The 14,428-nt window shown below is 50.3% G+C and overlaps 1 protein-coding gene across 1 annotated transcript; it reads right to left on the bottom strand.

Annotated features, from left to right (window-relative positions):
- Positions 1-6,895: 6,895 nt before the first annotated feature.
- On the bottom strand, positions 6,896-7,894 carry NPBWR2 (neuropeptides B and W receptor 2; the record flags this gene model as incomplete). The annotated part of the gene is made up of 1 exon (XM_084296814.1): positions 6,896-7,894. One exon carries the CDS (start codon positions 7,892-7,894, stop codon positions 6,896-6,898), a length of 999 nt encoding a protein of 332 aa, XP_084152940.1.
- Positions 7,895-14,428: the final 6,534 nt, after the last annotated feature.

Raw genomic sequence — 14,428 nt, 5'->3', positions numbered from 1 at the left:
AACTCCCTTTGTTCCTTTCCTCGCTACCCCGAAGCCTGGATAAATTGCATGACAGAATGAAATGATCAATAAATAGAACAACATGGTTATGTATCTTGGCAACGATGATGCTAATCAGCCATGTAAACTGACTTTGCTCTCTCTCTCCCTTAAAGCAGCGCAGTCCCAGCTGTCTGCAGAGGAGTGATGGGGGCTCTCTGCAGCCTGGGGCACCCAGGTCGCCTTTTCCCCTGCCTTGCTCTGTGAGCAGCCGCAAGATTTCTGCTTCAGCAACCCAAACAACTCACTCCTTGGAGTGGAAAATGCAAAATAATACCCCTAACCAGCTAGGACCACCTTCGCCCTAGGAGAACATCTCTCCTGTTTGGCTTTCAGGGTATTTGCTCCTCTGTCTTTGAGATGCTGGTTGGGCCCCTGGAAGCAAATCCCCTTGCTCCGTGCTGGCACTGCTTGGGATGCTCCTGAGCAATGTGCAGGTTGCATCATTTGTGGCTCCATGATGGTGTTATGAATGTCCTTGCTGCTTGTTCCTGCTTGACTCCCCAATCCTTGCCTCCTCCTGCAGTATATAGGAGCTGGGTGGCAAATCCGACCTGCAGAGCCCGTGCTGGCACCAATTTCTGGCAGCACTCAGCCTGTCCATTAATGCAGCAAAAGGCATTTTTCCTCCAGTGCATGTAACTGGAGCAAGGGGCCGTAGCTCCCGTGGGGCTGGGGGCTGTGAGGAGCCCTCCTGCCTGCCCTCATCCACCGCTGGCACCCAGCCTGGCAGCGTGCTCGGGAGCCAAGAGCCGAGCAGCACCAGCCCTGCCAAACAGATTTTGAGCACGGTGAGGTGAAGGATGAATTGGCAAGAAGCTAAGCAGGCAGCTTGATTTTTATTTATTTATTTATTTTTAATTTTTTCCCAAGGAAACCACTGGCAGAATTAGCACGTTCCCACAATCTGGTCCTTGGTTGTTGCATCAGCTCACCTTTCTGCTGGCAGCGGAGAGGAGACCCGGCGAAGTTTGCAGCGGCTCTATCCAGGCTATAAACATCGATTTTTGTGTGTGTTTTCAGCCTGCCATGTGCAGTAAGTACTCTAAAAGGACCCTGCCATGCTGATTCACTCAGTGATGAGGAACAAAAACACAAGCCATGCAGTCAATAGGTAATCAAGATTAATGGCTTTTCAGCCTACTTTCCCCCATGTGAAATGAATCCTGCCTTGTGACTCGGCTGTTTAACGTTTGCTCAATTTTAGGCATTAATGGCAACTTCTCCACACGCACAGGTCATTTGTTCACAGCTTTTGGACTTCCCCTCATCTCGTCATTGCGCCGTTCTTGCTTTGCTTAACCACAGAGAAAATTCCTGGAGATAATCGCTCGCCTCCAGGGATTAAGCTTAAAAGAGCAGAAAACGAGCCCAACCTCTGGCTGCTAGCATTCATCCCTGCTCCCTGCATTCCTGTGGTGGTGGGGATGGAAAGGCGAGCAGGGCTGCTCTCCCCACAGTTTGCTTTGGCATCTTCTCTGGGGTTTAGCTTCAATGCGCTCGCCTGGAAAACCACCTTGTGTGTTAGGGATGGAAGTGAGCCTGGTGGCGAGGCTCTGACCTGTCTCATCCCTGCTCCTCCAGCCTCCTCTGCCTGGCTCCTGCTCAGCCTGCAAGGAAGGAGCTTGGCTGAGCTCAGCCCGCAGCACAGAGCTGCCCTCTTTCTCCACCACACAGCGCAGAGAAATGTAATTACACCCGCATCCATCGCATCGATACGAGGCAGCAGCAGGCTGGGTCTCTCGGGACGCTCCGTTGCATTGAAATCTGACTTTATTAATTACCAGCCTCTGATCTCATTTGAAGGTTAAGTTTATGAAACCGAATCCTTATTTTTTCGGCGTTCCTTGTTCGTCTGTCTTATTGAATTTTGTCCGGGGGATGTTTGGGGCTTTAGAAACTCCCGAGCTGCCTTGTTCTTCAGCCGTGAGCTGCCCAGGGAAAGCCGCAGAGCAGGGGCAGATGATGATGTACAGAAGCCCTGGTGAAAGAGGGAGAAATAAATTCCAGCTCCAGGAGCTGAAAAAGGAGACACGTCCCTGCTGGGAGCTGTCTTTTGCTGGGATAAAGCTGTGGTTTATTTTGCCCTCCCTGGGGACTCCCTGTCCCCATGCAGGAGGTGCTGAGGGGACACAGGCCAGGGGTGGTGGCTTTCCAGAGCCACGGTCACCTCCGCTCTGGGAAAGCTTTCCAGCTGCCTCTTTATGCAGCGAGCGCAGGATTTGGCTTTAGGCACTTATAGGAGTGCCTGTTTTTTATCTAGACATCAAATATTATTTTTTTTTAAAGGGAAAATAGCCGCTAAACAGCTCTTGAAGCTTCGGGCTAGTGCCTAATTCCACTCGAAGAGCTTTGTTAGATAATTGTAATACTTTTCTGAGAGAAAATAGAGCAATTGAGGCTCGTAATTAAAAGCTATTCAGACAGCTTTGATCTTTCTCTCTGCATCTTTGCTTACCAAAAGCAAATGCCAGCGAGAAACTCCTGGCAATATTTACTGCCACTGCACTTGGTGTTTTTCTTTCCCTCCCAGCACAAGTGAGCTGAGGGTGGGAACACCAAGCTTCAAGGAGCTGGGACCCTCTGAAGGCAGCAAACTGGGCTCGTTTCACCCCAAACTAGGGGAGAACTTGGGTGGCTCCCTGGTTCCCTGGGTTTGCAGTGGGAGCATCGGGGGCTGGTGGCTCATCAGCACCTTTTGTCCCTATCCAGATGTCCCCCAGGATGTCCCCCAGGAGCCCCCAGGATCCCATGGGTGACAACGCAAATGCTATGGACAAGCCAGGCTGTACAGAAAATTGACAAATTATCTCTATTAGACGTCTTTTAACAACATCAGCTACAGACCCTTCTGCTTCATGTCTTCTGTATTCCTCTATATTGAGTTTTTGCTCATCTATTTTTAATTTCTCTTCTCATTTTTTTTTTTTTTTCCGTCTAAATATGCTTGAGAGCTGGGCCTTCATTCCTCGCTGGAGAATTGTTTCATTTCTCACCCAAAATCGTGACCGGCAGCAGGAGACGGCACGAGGCTGCTCAGGTACCAGGGGATTACAGCTTCGTGGGGGATCGAGCTACAGCACAACTCCAGTGGGCACAATTGACCGAGACGAGCAGAATTTCTTGCTGCAGCATGAAGGCTTAAAAGCAATAGCGACTTCCGATCCCCGCTCCATGTCTCAGGTGCCTGCATTTAATATCTGTGGTGGGAATATGAGCCCCAATTCCTGTTCCTGGGGTGGAAAATGGCTCTTTTTCCATCTCCTGAGGCTGACGAAGCACAGTCCCCCAGTCCCCAAGGGGCAGGTGATGTCCTGATGTCCTTCCTGGTAGGGGACACACAGGATCCCCTGATTTCCCCCACCTGCTGCAGCCCCCAGCCGAAAGCCCCCAGCTCCTGCCATAGCCTGGGAGCTGTGAGGTTGCCCAGCACCTTTGCACTCATTCAGGCACCCCAGAAGGAAGCTCATCTTCGGCTTTGGGGCTGAGCTGGTTTCCCTGCTTGATGCACGGCCAGCTGGAAGGGGCTGGAAGGGAGGGAGGGTCGCTGGTGGAGCCCCCTGCGATCCTGGGGACCCTGGGAGGGATGCTTGGGTTTGCAGAGCGATAGCAGATTTGTTAGGTGACTTTTTAAGGGCATTTATTTCCCTGCTTCCAGTGTTCAAAGCACAGCAAAGCTTGTCTGCAGCAAACCAGCCTGATGCGATTGAGACGGATGAATTAGGGTTTCCTGCAGGGTGAACTTGTGCGAAGAGCAGGGAAGGGTCCCCTCCGCCCTGATTTCTGCTCTCTCAGCAGCAGCAGCAGCAGCAGCAGCAGCCAGGCCCCGGGTGCGTGCTCAGAGGCTCTGCCCGAGCACGCAGCCTCGCAGGCAGCTCCCCTGCGTGCAGCCCAGCAGTGCTGCGGAGCTGCCAGAGCTGCAAAAAGAAGCGGAGAGTGCCGCTTAGTGCCGCGGGGCTGCTGCAGCACAGGGTGCCTTTTGGCATGCACATCACCATCTCCTGCACCCGTGGCAGCAGGACATCCTCTAGAGTGTCCCCTTTCTGGGGGAGACCTCGGCCAGAGCAACCCCTTCCTCCCCTGGGGCATCCCATGGAGGAAAAACGGAGCTGAGGCTCCTGCCTTGAATACACAGAGAAAGGCAGGGCTGCAGGCAGGATGCTGGCAAAAGCGTGGGATCACTGGGGCCGCTCAGCCAAATATCTGCTGAGGATGTGGAGAAGATGGGATCACACCTTTCTTGGTGGTGCTCAGACAGGAGGCTGAGGTGCAGACTGAAATACAGGAAATTCTATTCAAAAATAGGAAAAAAAAAGCAAAAAAAACACACTTTTGTAAGGGTGGTGCAATACCCAGTGAGGCTGTAGTTTCTCCATGCTTGGAGATATTTAAAGTTGGAGTGGACATGGTCAGGGCAAACTGCAGCAGGGGCTGCTTGAGCAGGGGGTGTCAGGCTCCAGAGGTGCCCCCAGCCTCAGTCACGCTGATTCCGTGGCGGTCGTGGCACAGGATTAAAAGGGAAAAACTCCATCAGTGATGCTCAGGTCTGAACGAGTGTGATTTCAGCTGGAGAGAGGCTTTGCTGCCCTTCCTGCAGATCTGACGCCGACGAGCAGTGGCGATGGACCTAAGCAGACAATCCAGGAGCTCGGTGGCACCCCAGGAGCCAACTTTGGGGAACCCCAGGTTTTTTTCCCCCCTCTGGAGCCTGTAGCCAGCAGATGGCAGCCGTGCTGAAGAGGTGGGTGCCTGTCACAGCCCAGGTGCTTGTGGTGCCCAGTCTCTGCTCCGAGGGGGCTTTGGGGCACCCCAGCACCCTGCTGCTGCCAGCACCCACCTCCTGCCCTCAGAAGGTGGTCAGGACATGGCCCCCAGCTTTTTGCCCACAATCAGCCACCTGCATTGCCCCAACCCTCCAAATTTTTCCAAAATGAACACTTTTAATATGGAGAAGGCAACAGAAATGTCTTCGTGTTCACAAATCTCTTCTGGTTTTCTAAAAGGGAAATGTGGAATTGCCTTTGTGATGTACCAAAAGCTGCTAATTTTGGTGCCAGAGCCCTGAGGGTACTGACAGGCCTGAATCACCCCGAGCAGCCTCACCTGGGGGCTGCCCCAAGCCCCCACCCTCTCCAGGAGCCTTTTTAAGCTGGGTGCTGCCACCAGAGCCCTCCCCTCCTAGTGTGTTCTCCCAGATGGGCCTTGGGGTGCAGCCTCCTCTTTGTCCTTGTTTTCTGGGAGAACTGATGTTCTTGGTATCTTGTCTCATGGATGGGCTCAGGTAGGTGTGTTGCAGCTTGTCTCTGCCCCCTGTTCTTTTGCTTTACCCTTTCTGCCCCTCCCTGGTGGGGTGCAGACAGCTCAGGACCCACCTTGGTGCCTTTAGGGCCAGGGAGCTTTCCCTGTCCCAAGCTGAAGAAGGGAAAGTGAAGAAAAACTGGGGAGAAAAAGCTTAAGTGTGTCTCATTGTAAATGAGACATGAGGTTTTTTTTTTTTTGAGGACAGCTTCTTTTGCAAACTTTAAGCCAGTTATTATAGTTTCCTAGGGAGGTTAAAGGATGGGAGACCAAGCTTGCCCTAGGCAGACCTCTTCCTGCAGCCCTCCAGGACTCTGAGTGCTGTGCTCAGCTGGGCCTGCTGCCCTAGCACAAGGGCTGGTATCAGGTGTTTTTTTTTAGGGTGGTAATGACTGCAGTGGGTTTTCTGTATTGCTTTGGCTGGAAATTTCCATTCACGCTTCACAAGGTGCTCTGGTGGCTACATGACTGCTCCTGGTGTACCGTGGTCCTGTGGGTCCCCTCCCTGACCTTTAAGCAGGGGGAAACACTGAAACACTGTGCACAAATGTGCATAAAAACTTTTCTGTAAGCTGGTGTGTGGGTCTAGAAGCGTAGCTAAGAGGCTACAGGTATTTGGGGGCAAGTGAGGTACCTATTTATAAGTATTTGATGTTATATGGAGAGAGATTCACCTGTGCTTTGAGCTGGTTGGGGGAAAGCCATGGTGAGGGCAGCAAAACACCTGATTTGTTTGTGGGTTACAAAACACCTGATTTGTTACAAATTGATGACTTCTGATTTTACAGTAGGTAAAATGCAATACATCTAGCAATGACGTGGGACAAGTAGCACAGGGTTTCTTCAGAGAAAGAAGGACCAATTTTTTCCCCCATGAAGTTTATTTCATCAGTCACTCTTAAATAAATATATATTTGACATTTAACAGAAACAATTAGTTAAAAATAACTTCTAACACAAATCACTACAGTTGCTGAAATATTTATGTGGTGTTGGGTATCAACTTTAAGACACAGGTTTTGCTTTTTGGTTTAAATTTAACTTGTGTTGCCAGTTCAGGAAAGAAGAAATCTGGCTGTGGGTGTGAAAAATACATCCCTCAGTCAAAACCAAGGCCATAACACCTGTGCACACATGGACACGAAATACTCTTGCAAATACTCATCTTGCATCCTCTGTTTTGCTATGACAGTGTGTGTTGGCTCTGCTGCATCAAACCATCCCCCAGATAATTGAGAACCGAACAACCCCTTAATCTGAGAGCTGCTCTTCAGCTTCTCCGTGCTGTACAGCAGATGGCAATAAAGGACTGCCATGGAGCAGAAGCAAACCGTTAACGGGGAAGTTTTGTCCTTAGTGCTTTGGGGGGTGTGATTAAAAATAAGACCGTAGCGATGCGATGCTGAGATGTTTGGGGAAAATGCAAGACTTGCAGGTAAGCAGGACAAAATGTGGGAATGATGACAGACATACACATACATTACGTGTAAACTAAAGAGAAGGGTTGTGCATTCAGTAAGTGTTCCCCTAAGTTTGCAAAGTTGTCCCAGCCCCGTGCTTAAGAAGTTCTGCATTCCAGCATCTTCCGGAAACTTTTCCGAAAGCTGTCATCCAGGAAGGCGTACAAGAAGGGATTCAAGCAGGAGTTGGCATAGCTTAGGCTGGTGATGAAGTAGGATATGCCAATGACCATGGAGGTCTGGGGCAAGTCAGTGGTCAAAGCCACGATGGTGGCCAAGTGGAAGGGGGTCCAGCAGAAGAGGCACACGGCCAGGACGATGAAGACCATGATAGTGACTTTCTTCTTGGCTTTGTCCAGGGCTTTAGCGTTAGAGTTCAAGTGCATGTTCCTCAGCTTGTACAGCATCATGGTGTAGAGGATGCAGATGGTGGATACTGGGATGGCGAAGCCAAGGATGAGGGTATAGATCCTGCTGGCTTTGAACCAAAACCTTTCGGGCTTGGGGAAATTTAGACCACAACTCTTGATCTCCAGGTCGTCCACGTAGACGTTAGCGAAGATGATGAAGGGGAGAACTATGATGGTGACGAGGATCCAGATGCACAAACTGACGATCCTGGCTGCTCGGTACGTACGATGTGGCATCCTCTTGGACTTGACTGTGGCCAGTACGACCAGATAGCGGTCTATGCTCATGACTGTTAAGAAATAAATGCTGGAGAAGATGTTGTAGTGGTCTATGGACAAGATGACCTTGCAGAGGACTTCTCCAAAGGGCCAGTAGTGCAGGAGGTGCTCAGCAATATTAATGGGCAGGACAAGTGTGAACAAGTCGTCAGCTATGGCAAGGTTCAGGATGAACATGTTTGTCACAGTCTTCATCTTTGGAGCCTTGAGGATCACGTAGATGACAGCGGTGTTGCCTGTGAGCCCAACAGCACAAATCACGGAGTAAATCACAGGGAGGACAACATAGAAATCGGCTGCTTGCTCTTGGAAGGAGAAGTTGAACCTCATGCTGCTGTCCAGGTAGCAGCTGTTGCCTGCACTGCTGCAGGTGCTGTTCAAACCATCCCAGAGAGAGCTGTTCCCCATGCCTGCTGGCCACAGGCTGCCCTCCGAAGTCACTGAAAGCCTTGCTAGCCCAGGAGGGAGAGCTTTTTATCCTGTGTAGTTAAAAAGTTTCTCTATCATCTGCAATCAGATTATTTCCAAAAAGTGAGTCGAGGCAGCATGGGTAAATCTCACTTACCTCTGTCTGCCATCATGGGAGAAGTCAGATTTTTTGAAATGAGCAGGGGAAAACAAAAAATGAATGATGCAGAGGGCTCCATGAACAAAGCAAATAAGGCTTGTGTCTCCCTATGCAAGTGGAACAACTCCTCTCTTGGAGGGCGTGCAGGTGAGCTGTGGCTTTTCTCTGCTATGGAGGTGAAGTGGCTCCCGTTCAGCCATCCCCAGCTCAGGTCCTGGGGCTTGCAGGAGTGAGGAGGGCAGGGAGGGAGCTTTGTGCCTGGCCGGCTTCTCTCAGCCCTCAGAGGACTTGAGGGCTGGCTGCTCTCCCACTTGCAGGGCTTTCTTTTCCATGTCGGAGCAGAAGCGTTGTTGTATTTAATTAGTGCCTTTCTTTGTGCTGGGGACTTCAAACATGTTTCTCCAGCTGAGATCACACAGAGGGAGGGAGTTTCTGGTGTGGCTGCTCCTCACACCAGGGGTCCCCTAGCAAGAGAAGGGGAAAATAGAGTTGAAGGAATATTTCCAAAACTTAGAGAGGCTTAACCCACATTTAAAGTAACTTTTAAAATCAAGCATAGGTTATTATATCAGGCTATGCTCACTGCATGCATTTGTGGCAGCACACAAAACTTGGCACGGGCAGACAAACCTGTGAATCTCCAAAGTTCAGGGCTACCCAGACTGAAAAATGGGGGTGGAGGGGAGTACCCTGAAAGCAAATCTGCTTTAGAGTCAAAGCAAGACCCCCCCCGCCTGTTTACACCTCCACCGCTATCGCCTGACCCACGCTTCTGAGAATTCCTCCGCAGGGAAGCGAGCAAAGAGCCGACCCCCTGCCAAGATCAAAGGTTTGGCAACTGGTCCCCAGGCTCTGCAGGGAGAAGTGCCTCGCTCTGCTCCTGGTGGCACGGCAAAGAGATTGAGCAGGAAGAGCAGCGTTGGGCTTGGAGTGCCCCTTACCTGGCGAGCGGCTCCGGCTGCCTCCGGCACCTGCTGCTCCGCACGGCTGAGCCTCTTCCCTCTGCTCCCAGCCGGAGGAGGGTCCCCGGGATGCTGACGTTACCAGTCCTTGCAATCATATCAACATGGTGCCTGTGTGTGCATCGCACGTCGGGGTAATTAGCACTCCTTCTCACCAGGGAAAAGGAGGGGGAGAAAGTTCTGTCCGCGCTGGGTGGTTTAAAGAAGGAAGGAGGGAGATGCTGGCAAGCAGCTGTTGCACCAGGGCGGCTCTCTTTGGGAATGGAATGGGGGAGAGGTTTTTGGGGTGCACGGGCAGCACCCGGGGCTGTCACGCTGTGGCTGGTTGAGTGAGGGATGTGTGAAGTGCTGGTGTGTGTGTTAAAATGTTTCACCAGGGAGCACCGGCTGTTTTTAACCAGGGAAGATGCACAAATGTGTGTGGAGGGAGGGAGTGGGAGGAGGGTACACACCATTACAGAGCTCGTAATGAACAAATAAACAGACATACCTTGCCAGATCCCTGCTGGCTTCAGCTGCTCCGGGGGAGCTCAGCTGACTTTCCCCAGCTGGGTCCATCTCTAGGAAAAGCAGCTAAATCCTGGGATGTGCTCGGTGAGGTGCAGGGGTCCTGCAAAACCCGGCAGAAACACACTCAGGTTAAATCACAAAGCCAGGAACAGCATAAGATCCCTTCCTTTTCATGTCCCTGTACAGAGGAAAAAAGGAAATCAAGGGTGATTTTAGTTTCCCTTTAGCCTTTTACATGCAGCACTCAGCTGGAGGCTGCCTGACCTTTGTTTTAGAACCAGGGGAGAGGAAATGTGGGCATCCAGCAGGGCTCTGCCCGCCAGCGTGCAGTGTTGTTCCTGAACCAGACAGTCACTGGTTCAACGAGCCCTGCAGCCAAGGGCTGCATTTGACTTCACTCCTTTTTCTGGGGATGTTTACCCTCTTCTGGCAAGACTTCTGTGCACTGGTAACTGGGATGAACAAAACATTTTACACTCAGAAGTACCTCCTTAAAGGCTGGGGGTATAACTGACTTTTCAGCAGACTGATTTATAATTTTTTTTTTTACCTTGCCTGGTGTACAGACCTTGCAGATGTTTTCTGTGCCTCTACCCAAATCCCATCAGCCATCAGACCTTGGTGAAATTAAACAAAATGAAGTTTGCCCACAGATTATCCATAGCAATGATGGGGGTGTTACTTCAGATCACAGATCCCAAGAGCTGCCCTTGAGTTCTCTTGGGGAAGTTTTTGTAAGCAGTTGTAAGGAAAGCTGGGTTTGGATGGGTCTGCAGTGGGAAGGTAATTTTGGGGAATCAGTTCTCATTGTCAAAGAAAAATAAATCCTGGAAGACAGAAAATTTCAGGAGAATGAAATGTCAAATTTACTGTTTGCACAGAGGTTCTCTGGGGAAAAATGTTTTCTAACAGGAGGAACCTGAGCTTGTCAGAAACTTGCCCAGATCCGAGCTCAGCGTGCGCAGGCAGGTAAGGGCTGGATGCCCAGGGCTCCTTTGGGTTCAGCTGATGTTCAGATGAGGCTGTCACTGTGGGAAAGTCATCTGGGGGCTGGATCTACCCACACTGCGAGGCTGCTTGGGGATCCTGGGGGATGAGCTTGTCCTGGAGATGAGCTTGGGTGAGCCAGGTCCCACTCCTTGGGCTCTGACCTTGATCTTCCTTGTGATACGCGGTGCCCTCATTAGAAAGCATTTGCTGCTGCCTTACGAGTTATGGCTCACTTCATTTCCAACGCTTAGAGGAATAATTCTCTCTGGGTGAAGACAAGGGGGAGCCCCATTAGTGCCGGGAGACGGAGGGGAAGCGGAGGAGCTGACGCAGCTCTGCCAGTGTCACCGTCTCCTCTTACAGGGCGTGACTTGTTTGCCTCCAAATTAATTCCCAGAAAAGAGGCTGGCAGCCTGAACAAGCCTTTCAAAGCAAAATCCATACGGAGGATCTTGTGCGTGCTATCCGTCTGACCTTAGAGCAGCTGTTTGCACAGTGAGCGCTTTGCACGGTCAGGGTGTCCCTTGCGCACAGACCACATCCCCCGGAGGGAAGAGGCCAGTGAAATTTCCTCCTTTCTTGAAAATTGTACTTTAAGGTGATGCAGAGAGGTGTGAGGACAGAGGTATGGCTTGTTGCTATTGAAAGGGAGAAGTGTTGTGATCCTGATCTGTTCCTCAGACTGCAAAAGATTGTTTGCAATAAAAATCCTTCTATTTTCCAACATAAAGCACAGGGAGCTGGGAGAGCTGAGGGGCCATCCTTTCACTCCCCTCACTCTTACCTCAGAATTGGCTTGTGCTGAAGCCCTGAGACCGAGCACCAGTTTCAAGTTCCTGCTACAAAGGATGCAGGAAAAGTTCCTGCATCTTCCCTCTGAGCTATTTGCATGTGGCCTTGTGCAAAGAGCCCTGACACCAGCATGGTGCAAGAGGGACAAGATTTCTGCCCCGCCAGATCCATGTGATGGAGATGGTTTTAACTCCTGAAACCCATGTTGATAGCATGCAGCTGGGGTCAGCGGTGCAAAGGGAAAGAAAGTGATGAAGAAATGAAGAAAGTGTCTGAAAAAACGGGGCTTGCAGGGAGGGTGTAGTCACACAGACCAGCTGTGGATTTGGGTCACTCCTGCTTTCACTGGGCTCCAGCTGCTTTCAAAGAGTCAAGTTCATCTCCAGGACACAAATGAGCAGCGTATTGATTGCACACCAAAACAAAATGTTCTCTGCTGACTGTCTTGCAGACGCTGGTTATTAGGTTGATTTATTTGTATATTTATTTGAGATGCTGTGGCACTGCAGGTTAATACCCCAAACCGACTGTGTCAAACCATCTGTAAGGGATGGTTTCTGGTAAGCCACGACAGAGTGAGGTTATTTATGGCAGGACACCTTGGAGCTGCTTGTCCTGAGCTGCACTGGTCCCTGCCTGGCTGTTTGTGGGGTTTGGGCACCATTACCCCCAGTAACCTCCTGCTCCTCCTCTGTGTGGCACTGGCTTGGCAGAGGAGCAGTCAGTGAGTGGTGGAGTGAGCTGGAAAGGAGAAATCCAGGTTTATTTATCACCCATGTGCTGGGTGTTTCTGCCTTTGACCATGATCCAGGACATCTGCAGCAGCTTCCCATCCCTTCTGGGCCAAAGCAAACAAGTTGGCTTGGGTGGGTGATGGTGCCTGCCTTGTGGGACATCCCTGGGAGCCTTGTGGAGGGTGCTGGTTTTGCTGGGGGACGGAGCAGGCATCTTCATCAGGAAATTGGTGAGCTGGGGGTCAGGAAAGTGCCTCTGAATGGTGAATACCGATAGTGATGGATCCAGCAGCTGCCAACATCCAGCCTGCCGCAAGCTGGAGTGAAGGCAAAGTGCTATTGGAGGTGCTTTGAAAAAAAAAAAGGAGTAATGAGTCCTATAAATGGCCTGTTCTTGTCAGGTGAGTGATATATCAATAACTGCTCCATAGCTGCCTCTGCAGGGGAGCGGTTAAGATAAATGCTGTGTGAGTAATTTGCTCGGGCCAGCGGTGAGGGGGGATAAAAGGCACCGAAGTGGGAGGTGGTGGGCGGCAGGAGCTGCTTGCACCTTCCTGCGGGGCTGCCATGGCCAGGAGCTTCTTCACGGCTCTTAATAAACCCCAAATCTTCTGCAGGACGGGGGTTATCTTCTGGGCTTTGAGCTCTCGCTGTTCCCTATCTCAGGTTTCTTCCATCAGCCCATGTGAGTCATGGCTTTCATGCAAGCTGGCTTCAGGACCTGTACCCACGAGGTAAAAAAAAACCATCATGTGACGGTGCCTTGTGCTGGGGTGCTCCAGGGTACAGCTAATTGCTTGCTTTCACAGTCATCTTGGAATGCTGTTAACCCTTGAACCTATCAATTACCACTGAAATGTTAACAGGATTAGGTTTTCCTCCCAGCTGTCAGAGCAGATAAGCACAAAGTAGATACCTGGGGGTTCTCCAGCACAGTTGTTTGGTTTGCAGAGGTAGTGAGCAAGGCACAAGGAGCAATCCTACTTTAAAAGGACCTGAATATGACTTCAGAAGGAGAAATAAAAGCAGGTTAACTGCCCTAAGCGATGGGTGGAAAAGAAGTGGGTGTGATGAAGCAGAGTTTTGCTGTTCTTCTGGCTCCTCATCCACGAGGCACCTTCTGGTGCCCTGGGGTTCTGCGGGACACACGTGCTGGTACCACACTGCACACCAGCACCCCGTGCAGGAACTGTACCTCATTTACTTGTTATTAAACCACTTATTGCAGAGCTGCTAATGGCCCTCGGTGCCTCTGAGCCACTTTTAGGTGGTACAAGTTGCTGCTTTCACTTTTTTTTTTTTTTAAAACATCTAAAATGTCACTTCTGGGAGGTCACCCTCTGTCGCTCTAGGTCTTGCTTTGAGAGCTGCGTGGCCGCAAACCCAGGCCTTGCAACGGGGTTAATGCATCCGCAGAAAGCCAGCACAAAGCTCTTTGGGGATGCTCGCTGGGGAGCAGGCTCTGTGCAATATATTCCAATATCTCTAAGCAACAGCGAAATGTGTCACCTCTTCTGCTTAAGTAGCAGAGCTCGTCTGGCCTAAAAGGCTAATCATCGGAGGGTTATGGAGTGCAAATTGCTGCTGAATGAATTTGCTTTGTTCACTCCGGCTCCCCTTCCCCACTGGTGTTATGACAGAGAAATGACTCATCTCCATGTTAATACCATGTTTTAGAAAAATGTTTTAATATTTTGTACAGTGTTCATTGTTTAGATTTAAAAAAAAAAAAAGCATGAAATCTGTCTTCTGGCACAATGTATTCCAGGGTGATTGCACAGAGCTGGCACCTTTCGATGAATGCTCTTCAGGTCAACTAAGATAGCAGGTTACGAGCTTGATACCATCAATTATATTTGGGGGTGGAAAAAAAAAAAAAGGGAAAAGCAGGAGGCTGGGTTTGAGTGTAGCCAAACTTGACTCCACGGCTTTGAATGAAAATCATCTATTACAGCTCATTTTTGCAGCTTGTGCCTGCCTGACTAGGGCATTGCAATTTGTGTAGCCAAATACCTGCTAATGATAATTCAGTTTTTGAAAGCGTGATCCTCGTTGAGTTGCAGCATGAGATGGAGCAAATGAAAGTTGCATACCAGAGGCGAGCCTCAGTAGGAAACGGTGTGTAGTGAAATGCCAAACAAGCAAAATACACCGAAAGGCATTGCTGTGGATTGAGGTTTCAAGCTGCTCCATCCTCCTCATCTGCACCCTGTGGGCATAGATGTAATGGGCATTTGGCTCCAAGCAAATGAAGGTGGGGATAGTTTTAGTATGTGGGCCAGAAATAACCACAAGAGAGGCAAAAATAAATAATTAGGACCTGATTCATCTCCCTTTATACCTGATTTGGACCCCAAATCCCAGGCAGCCACAAAGCAACCCCCCT

This window comes from Netta rufina (genome assembly GCF_964035555.1).
Source record: "Netta rufina genome assembly, chromosome: 16".
Lineage (NCBI taxonomy): Eukaryota > Metazoa > Chordata > Aves > Anseriformes > Anatidae > Netta > Netta rufina.
This window is presented reverse-complemented; position numbering and strand designations above follow the sequence as displayed.